Source organism: Suricata suricatta, chromosome 12, assembly GCF_006229205.1.
Source record: "Suricata suricatta isolate VVHF042 chromosome 12, meerkat_22Aug2017_6uvM2_HiC, whole genome shotgun sequence".
Lineage (NCBI taxonomy): Eukaryota > Metazoa > Chordata > Mammalia > Carnivora > Herpestidae > Suricata > Suricata suricatta.
In genome coordinates, this window is record NC_043711.1 from 65,302,072 (window position 1) to 65,314,792 (window position 12,721).

At 38.4% G+C, this 12,721-nt stretch overlaps 1 protein-coding gene across 3 annotated transcripts in view; it reads right to left on the reverse strand.

Annotated features, from left to right (window-relative positions):
* Positions 1 to 12,721, reverse strand: part of PCSK2 (proprotein convertase subtilisin/kexin type 2) — a 289,537-nt gene that overhangs the window by 238,521 nt on the left and 38,295 nt on the right. For all 3 annotated transcript variants that reach the window (XM_029917598.1, XM_029917597.1, XM_029917596.1), the window contains exon 2: positions 3,573 to 3,677. In XM_029917598.1, coding sequence (XP_029773458.1) covers positions 3,573 to 3,677 — 105 coding nt within the window. The remainder of the gene's footprint in view (positions 1 to 3,572; positions 3,678 to 12,721) is intronic.

Genomic DNA, 12,721 nt, shown 5'->3' on the forward strand with positions numbered 1-12,721 from the left:
TTTGAGTGTAGTTGACACACAATGTAACTCTGTTAATTCATTTAGCAGAAAGAGGTGGAAAGGCAAGAGAACACCTTTAAAATAATCTGCATCAGAATCTTATCTTCCTAGCTGTTCTCCTGCCATTCAGTGAATGAATATGAACATATTGAAAGTAGCACTTTATTGGCCTGGACAAAAAGCACATATGATCCTTTTCCAGTCTTTCTTTCATTTTTCTTAAACACAGAAAGTATTTGCTAAGTGAGGGCAAACTGTCATCTACATTTTCCTTTATTTAATGGGTTGATAACACATCTTAATAGTTTCTATTACTAAAAAGCTACCTAGTGGATTCAGCCCTGAAAGCCTGTAACTGCTCAAACCCTCCGGCTCTTATATGCTTTGTTTCTTGGGTTTTGCATCCTCCTTCCCCAGCTGCAGGACAGGGAGTGAGAAAAGACAGGAAGAAATGTGGAGTCAGGAGGAAGAAGGAAACTGGAACTGCAAACATGATGCAGGTCTAGGAGATAACATGTTTCAGAGAATGATAAAATAACTTGCTCTTCGGCATTTTTACCCTTTTGTTTAAGATCTGTAAACCCATAGGGAAGATCCTTATATTGCTACTCTTGTAGTGGTCATAGTCAATGCTTTCTGTTTAAGAATAGTACCCCCTCCAGTGAGGATGAGGAGAAAAAGGAAACTTCATGCACTTTCGGTGGGAATTCAAACTTGTGCAGCCACTGTGGAAAACGGTGTGGAGATTCCTCAAAAAATTAAAAAAGAATTATCCTATGATCCAAGAATTCCACGGCTGAGTATTTGTCCAAAGAACATGAAAGAAAACATTAATTTGAAGAGATATATGCATCCCTCTATTTATTGTAGCATTACTTACAACAGTAAAATTATGGAGGTAGTCCAAGTGTTCATTGATAGATGAATGAATAAAGAAGATGTATACACACACACACACACACACACACACACAATGGAACACTACTCAGCCATAAAAAGAATGAAATATTGTCATTTGCAACAACTTGGTTGGATCTAGAGTATCATGTTAAGTTAAATAAGCCAGTCAAAGAAAGGTAAGGATCATAAAATTTTACTCATATGTGGAATTTAATAAACAAATAAACAGAGAAAAAAAAAGACAAACCAAACCAAACAAACAAACAGTTCTCTCTTAACTATAGAGAACAAACTGGCATTTACCAGTGGGGAGGTTGGGGAGATGGGAATTGGTGAAATAGGTGATGGGGATTAAGAGCACACTTACTGTGATAAACACTGAGTAATGTATAGAATTGCTGAATCACTATATTGTACACCTGAAAATAATGTAACACTGCATGTTCATTATACTGGAATAAAAAATAGTCACCCCCATAGTTTGCAATCAGCCGAGGCCAAAATTAGATAACCACAAGAACATCATGCAGGAAAGACTCAGGGTTTAATCTAATATTTTGAAATGAGGCAGTCTTCACTAGTAGTTTTTTTCCTAAAGAATTAAGAGATTTTATACTTTTTTCATTTCCTAGAGTGACTTCATTATTGCCAACAGTCTTAACATTTACCTTTGATGAGAGGACAGAGAAAAGATACAGGAGATGTATAATTCTTTTTGTCCCCATTATCTTCTACTGATCATGGGCAGGGCAGATGGCTGTCCCACCAGGTAGAGGCAGATGGCTACCAGGATCCTTATAGGGGGCAGTGAAGGGGGAATGGATGCCCCGTTTGGTTAAAACAATATTTTGAAGATAAAAACATATGATTAGAATCACTAGCGCATGATTCCCTTCCTTACTACTGAATCTATTTTATTTTCTTCTCTTTTGGAAACATCACTCTAAATTTCAAGAATAAGCATTTCAAAGATCATTTCAAGCCAAGTATAAGAAAATCTTAACCTAATGAGCCCGAGGAGTTTCTCAGACCCAAACAATGGCTCCTTAGTTTCACTGTTCACAATTCTCTTTCCCAAGCATCTCTTTCTTTCTGTCCCAATTTCATTTATGTTTTTCTCACTGGAAGGCATTGCGGCAACATCTTTAATCATGGAAGAGGAGAACCCAATGGGACATTGAAGCAAATATGTAAATAAAAGGAAAACAATGGATCATAAAGGGTAAGATCATGGGACAGAGAGGAAGTGTTGGGAAAACCAATGTCACAGTGCACGAGAATGGTCTTTGTCTACTGGTATCCACTCTGGATCCATAGGTGAAACATACAAGATTTCTGTGTGGAGGCTCCCTGAGGTAGTCCTCAAGCTCTGAATTGGTACAGCGAAGGCCAATGCTGTTATGACACAGAAAAAATGAGCCTTTCCCTTAGATAATGGTGCCAGCTTCTGTAACAGACCCTCTAAGAATGCCTGTCATGAGATGGCAGCAGGGAACTTGGGTCTTACTGTGAAAACAGATAAAGTGGCTTCTTGAGCAGAATTCCACTCCAGGGAATGGGGGATCCCCTGGGTTGAGGAGTTAAAGGAAAATTGCCTATGGCCTGTCAGTTGGTGGTCTGTTGGAGAGTCTGTTTCATCTGCATTCCTAATTAAAGCCCAAATTAAACCCAGTCAAATGTTCACATGAAAAGTCCACAAGAATGAGTTTCCAGATTCCATCAATTTCAAAAAGAATCTCATGTGTAAATCTCTAACTCAAATGTCTGACCCACTTTATTATCCACTTTCCCCCAAGAGTTCTGGAGAAGAGCTTGTACAGCTATCAGTGTACAGAAACAACTTGCCTGGAATATTAATTTTCCTTAGTTAATAAGATAATAACATGTTATTAATTATTAAGATAATAATTTATCTTACTCAGTTGAATAAGTCTATAAGTATAGGGGGTTGGCAGAAGGGATTTGATGGAGGATTCAGGAATAACCAAAACTCCTATTCTGGAAATGGAGCTGCTTTGCAGCTAAAGTAATAAGTCTGACTATCAGGAAGTTGAATTTAAGCTTCCAGGTGGAGTAGGGAATGAGATTTGGATTCCAAGCAAAAGGGAAAGGTTCTAAGTTAAAAATGGCGGTCATTAGCACCATTGAGGCATTGTGGTAAATTAGATGTGTGTGAGAAAATATGAAGAAAAAGGCTGCAACTTGCATGGATACTGAGAAGCCTGTTGCCTACTACGAGTCAGCCACTTGCTAGCCCATTCATTTCTCCATGCCCAGTATGGGGCAATCTTCAAAGCATGTGGACTCACCAGAAGAAACCTTCATAAAACAACTCATTAAACAACCTTGTTTCTTCCCATCCATTACAGGCCAAAACAAGTTCCCAGAAAAACCAGAACTCCAAACACAATAATGCAGGAGAAGTTAGCCAGTAAAGGGGTGGTGTCCCTGTTTATTCCTCACCTGCTCCACAGCCTATAAAATATTTACTTATCATGAACAACGTAGAGAAGTGGAGATTCCCCCGTACCACTCTGTCAAAGATCCATTTTGCCTATCATAATACTTGAGTGTCTCTACTTCAACATTCCCAGCACACCCCTGTATACATTCCCTCAGTGGGCTCAGGTGTGGCCACAGAGCTTGGAAAGCAGGTGTCCAGGGAAACTCACCCTGGGGTCTCTCTCCAGCTGCTGCTTGTGTTGTAGACTGCGTCTTCTCTTCGCCTTTGCAAGGCCATTGTGGTAAAAGTGGTAGAGGCCTTCAGTGAAGGGGAGCTGTAGAGAGTTAAACAGACATAGGACATAGTTAGCTTTTGGGAGTGGCTCCAGGACAGGGAAACCAAAGCTGGGGCTGCATGCAACGGCTCCATGGGATGAGGTATATGTGACAAAACCACTGGCAACGTCCTTCCTATCAGACTTGAATGTCTATTTCCCTATCTCTGTACTCCTTTTGTTTTCTCTATATGCCATCCACTCACCCCTCACCCCCTCTTCCTTCTACTCTTTCCTCTATCTCTTTAGTTTCTACCCATTTTTTGGATCTCTTCCTCTGTAGAGTCTTCCCTTTATATTTACACCCACACCAAGTTCTTCATTCTCTTTTCTTGAACTGGTATTTATACTCCATGTCTGGTTACTCCAGAATTGTGTTGTGACCTACTCTTGTCTTCAGAGCTGCATTATCTGTCTTGCATCTTAGACTTTCTCTGTGATTCCCAATGTGCCTTTCATCATATTGGACACACTGCAACCATGGAAATCTGGTAAGCACCTGTTAGATGATGGGCTAGATTTCCCTAACTTAACGATCCCTGGGATTAGGTATGGTTGTCAGAACTAGTTGCAGAAACCACAATAATGAGAGCTTTTCTACTGCTCAAGGTCTGTAAGAATCAGAGAACATAGGACTGTCACTTGTCCTATGACAAAACTGTGTTTGGGGGTTTATAATGTATAAAGATGCATTAGTATAACAATAATAGCACAATACTTTTAATTAAGTTGGTATTAATTGGTTAAGTTATTTATTGTTTAAGTTATTTATTGTAATCTCCAGGGCATCCACCAAGAAAATAACAAAAAAAAATCTAGTAAAATAAACAATAAGGTAATTAAACAGGTGCACTAAAGGGGAGCCTGGGTGGCTTAGTTGGTTGATATTTGACTTCAGCTCAGGTCATGATCTCACAGTTCACAGGTTCAAGTCACACATTAGGCTTTGTGCTGACAGCTCAGAGCTTGCACCCTGCAATGGATTCTGTGTCTCCCTCTTTTTCTGCCCCTCCCCTGTTCATGCTGTGTCTCTCTCTCAAAAAATGAATAAATGTGAAAAAATAATTTTTAAAAAGGTGTACTAACATATTTAACACAAAAGGGCCTTTATGAAAGAATAAAAGAAAAAAGTTTATAAGACACATAGAAAGCACATAGTAAAATAGCAAGTATAAATATCTTTTAAGTATTACATTAAATGTGAATAGATTGAAAACTCCAAACACACTTACAGAATGAATTAAAAAAAACCATTATTCAACTACATGCTATCTAGAAGAGATACACTTTACATTTTAGAGGGGATATGATAAGGGAGCATAAGGCAAGCTGATAGCAAAGCACAAACTAACAATAACTACTCCCCCAGAATAAGATATATGTGACATTGCTCAGGCACCCCTGGCTGCCCAAGAACAAAGGAAAGAGGAAAACAAACAGTTAACTGATGGAGATCATAGTGATGCAGGTTTACAACTGTCTTAATAATTTACAAGAAAAAGGCAATCTTATCAGTAGCCTAATCTCCAGAAGCCTGTAGGCTCAGTTTCCTAGAGCCCCATCACCCTTCACTCTACAGGGATTTAGGGAACAAAGGCAAGAAGGAAATGGTAAGTAAAATTAAATTCCCTTATAGCCTGGAGCCCATCGAAAAATACTTGAGGCAAATTCAGAGTATAACATTTCTCCAGGAACTCCCCATTGTCTTAATGTTAATATCTTACTAGAGGAAAACAAGTTAGCTTGACAATAGCAAAGCCTCTGGTTTCTTATGAGCCCTCATTAGCATATGAAAATCATTTTGGAGGCCTCCCTTTTGTCTTTACCTCCTCCAGCTCCATAGTATATAATCAGTCACTGTTCACAACCTCAGTGCAGCTCTTCCTGCCCAATGGTCCTTTCCCCATGCTTTAATAAAATCAACTTTTTGCACCCCCCCCAAAAGATACACTTTAAATTCAAATACACAAATGGGTTGAAAGTCAAGGGATGTGAAAAGATATACTGTACAAACAATAACCAGAAGAGAGGAGGACTGATAATACATATACTAAATATAATTGATTTTAAGAAAAATTGTTACTTAGATAAGGAATGACATTTTATGGTGATAAAACTGTTAATAAATCAAAATGATAGATAATTATAAATATATATGCATGTGACAATGAAGTCTCCCAATGCACAAAACAAAAGCTGAGAAATCAAAGGGAGGAATAGAAGGGTGCCTGGGTGGCTCATTCAGGTAAGCATCTAACTCAGTATCCATTCAGGTCATGATCTTGCAGTCATGAGATTGAACCCTGCATAGGGCTCTATGCTAAGCATGAACCCTACTTAGGATTCTCTCTCTCCTTCTCTCTGCTCTTCCCTTGTTCTCTCTCTCTCTCAAAATAAATAATTTTTTTAAAGGGAGGAATAGATACTGCATCAATAACAGTAGACCATTTTCAATAATAGGTAGAACAAGTATGCAGATCAAAAAGTAAATTGAAGACTTGAAAAAAACCAAAAATTAACTAAATCTAAGAATTATTTATGTAACATTCCACCTAATTACAGCAAAATTCATAGTCTTATCAAGAACACATGGAATATTCTCCAAGATATATCATACGTTAGGCCATAAATTAAGCTTCAGTAAATTTAAAAGGCTAAAATAATACAAAGTGTGTTGTCTGATCACAAATTCTAATTACATTAAAAATAATAACAGATGAGGGGCACCTGGATGGCTCAATCTGTTAAGTGTCCAACTTCAGCTCAGGTCATGATCTTGCAGTCTGTGAGTTCAAGCCCTGTGTTGGGGTTTTGACAGCTCAGAGCCTGGAGCCTGCTTCAGTTTCTGTGTCTCCTCTCTCTGTCCCTCCCCCATTCATGCTCTATCTCTCTCTGCCTCTCAAAAATGAATAAATGTTTAAGGAAATTAATAACAGATGAAAAATTTAGAAGTTTGGAAAACAATATACTCTTAAATGGGTCAAAGAAGAAATTACACTGATTATTCCAAAATACTTTGAGATGAATGATAACAAAAACAGAATTTAAAAACTTTTGGGATGCAGTTAAAATAGTGCTTACAGGGAAATCCATAGCTGTAAGTGCGTATTGTGAAAGAAGAAAGACCTTACATCAATAACTACACTAGAAAAAGAAGAGTAAACTAAATCCAACAAACAGCAGGAAAGAAATGAGAAGATTTAAGTTGGAATAAATGAAATAGAAAATTCTTAAAAATAGAGAAAATCAACAAAACCCAGTTATTCTTTTAAAATTTCAAGAAAATTTACAAAACTAAGAACATTAACCAAGAAAAAGAAAGACTCAAATGAATAAAATCAGTGATGAAAGAGGAGACATCACTACCAACCTAGGGATATAAAAATATTTTAGAGAATACTATTCATAACTGTAAGCCCACAAATTAGATAACCTTGGTGAAATAGACAAATTCCCAGAAAGACATAAATTTCCAAAATTTATTCAGAAGTAACAGAAAATTAAAATAGACCTATAATGAGTAAACAGATTAAATTAGCAATTTTCAATTTTCCTGTGAAATAAAGCCTAGACCCAAATAATTTCACTAGTAGGTTTTACCAAATGTTTACAAAATTTATATAAACCCGACAGAAATTCTTCCAAAAAATGTAAGATGAAGGGACACTGCCCAACTGATTCATCAAGGCTACTATTACCATCATATGAGAACCAAAGATACCAAAGATAACTACAGACCACTATCCCTTACATATATCAGCCCCTAAATCCTCATCCAAACACTAGCAAAACAACAGCAAACTATACAAAGTATACTAAGGACTATATACCAACACTAAGTGGGATTTATCCTAGGAATGCAAGGTTGTTTTAACAGCTGAAAATCAGTTAATATAATAACAATACTAATAGAATAACGGGCTTCTTTTTTTTGGAAAAAAGTATTTATTGAGATGATTGTTAGACATAATCAAATACTTTTTTATGTTGAGACATTCAAAAAACTTAGAATGAAAGGGAATTTCCTCAATCTGATAATTGTATCTATGAAAACACACAGGTAACATCATGTTTAATGTTGAAAGGCTGATTGTTTTTCCCTTAAGATCAGAGCAGGACAAGTTTGACGTTTTTTCCACTTATATTCAACAGTGTAATGGCAGTTCCAACTGGGACAATCAGGCAAGAAAAATAAATAAAGACAATGAGATTGAAAAGAGAAAAAATTATCTCTATTTGCAAAAGATATCATCTTGTACATAGAAATTCCTGAGAAATCCACAAAAAAACTACTTAAACTAACAAATGAGTTCAGTGTGGTAGCAAGATATAAAACAAATACAATAAATATACAAAAATCAATTATATTTCTGTATGCTAGCAATGACCAATCCAAGAATAGAATCAAGAAAATAATTTCTCTTACAATAACATCAAATAAGTAAAACACTTGAGAATAAATTTTGCAAAAGAAGTATAAGACTTTTACATTGAAAAGTACAAAATATCCTTGAAATAAATTAAAGAAGATATAAATAAATGGAAAGGTATCCCACATTCATGGATTTTTAAGATAGCAATAGGGGAGGAGCCAAGATGGCGGAGAGGAAGCTCTGTAAACTTTGCCTGCCCGATCGATTGAACTGAGAAGGACATTACTCCCATCTGCAAGAGCAGAAGGAGAAAATACGGACTCCAGAAAGAGACAACCTCAAAGATACCTGAGTGAGTGAGTGCGAACTGGGGAGATTGGGAAACGGGCCAGCCTGAGATGGGCAGGGGAGGTGGGAGCCCCAGCCCAACACAGGGCAAGCGCACGTGGAGCCCAAGAGACAAAGGGAAGAGACAGAGAAACTGAACATGCTCATAGTACTGTCTCTGGGGAAGAGATAAAGAAAGTTTAACTGTGCTCAGAGAGAGAAACTCTCACTCCATACATAACTGCTGGGCAGCGCGAATCCTGAACCTGGGTGGCACAAGGGAAAGAACAGCTTCCTGCCCTGTGCCATCCCGGCGGGGAGTCAGCGGCTGACCCAGGGGCGCTCACTTCGACCTCAGCTACGGGAGCAGGAGCACGCAGCTCATTTCCATGGCGCATCTTGCCTCCAGCATTGGCCCCGCGAACCCCGAATCCCCGGTGTCAACAGGGAAAAAATAGCCCCCACGCCAATGTGATCCCAGCAGGGAGTTGGAGGAGGTGGAGGCCGGGGTTGGCGCTTTGGCTGCAGGAGCTCGCAGCTCATTTCTGGCAGTGCCTGGTGCCTCAAGCAGCAGCAGCGCGAATCCCAGCTGGCGCCAACATGATCGGGATTGCTATCCAGACTGGGGGCTGGGAGTCCCCAGCGGTGTCTGTGAGGGCATGTACTTCACCTCCTGCTGCGCACCTCGCCTCAGGCAGCAGCAGCCGAAATCCCAGCCTGAGCCAAAAGAAACTGATCCCTCTCCCTAAGAAGACAGCCACCAAAACAAGTACATCTCATCTGTGGTAGCATAAAAGTGCATGGACTAGGATTGTGAACCAAGGCGGGCCTGGAAAACACAATGTGGCTCAGCTGCAGCACAAGGAGATCGGACTCATTAGAGTGGACTACCGTGCCTAGTTCCAGCAGAGCGTGGAGTGCCACCATTTTACTCTATGCAGCCACCAAGGCGGAGCCTCTGAGAGCAGCCACCCAGAGACCTACCATACCAAACCACGCCTATCTGCAAGGGGGAGCTGCTGCTTCTTTTTTTTTTTTTTTCTTCCTTTTCCTTTCTTTTTTTTTCTTTTTTGTACTTACTTTTTATTATTATTACCTTTTTTGCTTACATTTTTAAAAAATTTTACTCCTTATTTTCCTTTCTCTTTTCTCCCTCCTTTTTTTTCTTTCTTGCAATCCAGATATATGCCTTTGTGTCTCCTCCTTATCTCTCCCCTCAACTGGTCATAAACTTTTAGACTGTCCATTGTCCTTTGTTGTTTCTGATCCTTTTTATTATTTTTGTTCTTCTCTTCTTTTCATCTCTTTCCTTTCCATTTTGTTTCTTTCCTTTCCCCCTTTTAATTTGTTTGTTTGTTTGATTTGTCTGTGCGTTTGTGTGTTACTGTTCCCTCTGTGTTTGTCTGTCTGTTTTCCTTCTTAGGGCTACACCAAGAAACAAGCCAAAGTGTGCACATCGGTGAGCCCCAAATATAGCTGAGTAGAGAAATAAAATATTCAAAGGCACAACAAGAGAAACTGAGAGACACCATTAAAAGAATATTTCCTGAAACGACAGGCCCTGGACAGTCAATAAGCCTTCTTTAACAGAGCAATATTAACAGGTGCACAGTGCTCAACGGGCTTTTTAAAAGCTGACAAGAGACAGAAAACTAGCAAAAATGATGACAAAATGAAGGAACTCTCCCCTGAAGAACCTCCAGGAAGAAGTCACAGACACAAATGTGCTCAAGGCAGATCTAGACAACATACCAGATCAAGAATTTAAAAAACTTGTCACAAAAATAATCACTGGGGTTGAGAAAAGGATCAAAGAAGCAACTGAGACAATGACTAGGCACTTTGAAAATGGTCGTGATGAATTTAAAAAGGCTATAAATGAGGTGAGTGACAAAACGGAGGCAGCCACCTCAAGGATTGATGAGGCAGAGAGAAGAATAGGTGAATTAGAAAATATAGTTATAGCAAAAGAGGAAGCTGAAAAAAGAGAAATTGATCCCAGAGCAGGAAAGGAGACTTCAAGACCTGCGTGATACAATCAAACGGAACAACATCCATATCATAAGAATTCCTGAAGAGGAAGACAGAGAGAAAGTTCCTGATTGGATACTAGACCAAATTATAACTGAGAATTTCCCAAATCTGGGAAAAGAAATAGACATTCAAATTCAAGAGACACAAAGAACCCCCATAAGACATAATTTCAATTGACATTCCACACAACATATCATAGAGAAACTGGCAAAATATAAAGATAAAGAGAGAATTCTGAAAGCAACTAGGGAGAAAAGGGCCCTCACATACAAAGGGAAACCTATCAGAGTGGTTACAGACCTATCTAATGAAATTGGCAGGCCAGGAAGGAATGGCAAGAAATCTCAATGTGATGAACAGAAAAAACATGCAGCCAAGAATACTTTATCCAGTAAGCCTGTCATTCAAAATAGAAGGAGATATAAGAATGTTCCCAAATAAACAAAAATTGAGAGAATTCATGACCACCAAACCAACCCTACAGGAAATCCTAAGAGGGACTCTATGAGGGAAATGTTGCAAAGAATACAAGGTGCCAGAGACATCAGTATAAACATGAATTCTAGGGAGAACACAATGACTCTAAACCCACATTTTCCAATAATACCACTGAGTGTAAATGGACTGAATGCTCCAACCAAATGACACAGGGTAGCAGAATGGATAAAAAAAAAAAATCCTTCTATTTGCTGTCTACAAGAGACTCATTTTTGACCTGAAAATACCTTCAGGTTGAAAGTAAAGGGATGGAGAAATATCTATCATGCAACTAGACGCCAAAAGAAAGCTGAAGTAGCCATACTTATATCAGACAAACTGGACTTTAAAGTAAAGGCAGTAACAAGAGATGAATAAGGACATTACATAATAATTACAGGGTCTCTCCATCAGGAAGAGCTAACAATTATAAATATTGATGCACCAAATTTGGGAGTGCCCAAATACATGAAACAATTAATCACAGACATAAACAATCTTATTGACAAGAATGTGCTAATTGCAGGGAACTTTAATACTCCACTGACAGCAATGGTTAGATCAACCTGACAGAAAAATCACTAAAGAAGCAATGGACCTGAATGACACATTGGAACATATGGAATTGATAGATATATTTAGAACTCTGCATACTGAAGTTAGGAAATACACCTTCTTTTCGAGTACACATGGCACTTCTCCAAGATAGACTGCAAACTGGGGCATAAAGCACCCCCTCCATAAGTATAAACGAATGGAGATCATATCATCCACACTCTCAGATCACAATGCTATGAAACTTGAAATGAACCACAGGAAAAAGTCTGGAAAACCTCCAAAAATGTGGAGGTTAAAAACCACCCTACTAAAGAATGATTGTGTTAATCAGGCAATTAGAGAAGAAATTAAAAAATATATGGAAACCAACAAAAATGAAAATACAACAATCCAAAATCTCTGGGATGCAGCAAAGGCAAGCCTAAGAGGAAAGTATATTGCAATCCAGGCCAATCTCAACAAACTAGAAAAAGTGCAAATTCAAAATCTAACAGAGCACCTAATGGAACTAGAAGGGAAGCAGCAAGAGCACCCCAAACCCAGCAGAAGAAAAAACATAATAAAGATCAGGGCAGAAATAAACAATATAGAAGCCAAAAAAAACAGTCGAGCAGATCAATGAAACCAAGAGTTGGTTCTTTGAAAAAATAAACAAAATTGATCAACCTCTAGCCAGGCTCCTCAGAACGAAAAGAGAGAGCACCCAGATAGACAAAATCATAAACGAAAAAAGATCTATCACAACTAATCCCTTAGAAATACAAGCAATCATCAGAGATTACTATGAAAATTTATATGCCTACAAACTGGACAACCTAGAAGAAATGGACAAATTCCTAAATGCATATCCACTGCCAAAATTCAAACGGGAAGAGATAGAAAGCATGAATAGACCGATAACCAGTGAAGAAATAGAATCTGTTATCAAATATCTCCCAACGAATTAAGAGCACAAGGCTAGACGGCTTCCCAGTGGAATTCTACCAGACATTTAAAGCAGAGCTAATACCCATTCTTCTCAAACTATTCCAAAAAATAGAAATGGAAGGAAATCTTCCAAACTCATTCTATGAAGCCAGAATCACCTTGATACCCAAACCAGACAGAGACCCAGCCAACAAAGAGAACTACAGACCAATATCCTTAATGAATACAGATGCAAAAATACTCAACAAGATACTACCAAATTGAATTCAACAGCATATAAAAAGAATTATCCATCATGATCAAGTGGGATTCATTCCTGGGTTACAGGGCTGGTTCAATATTCACAAA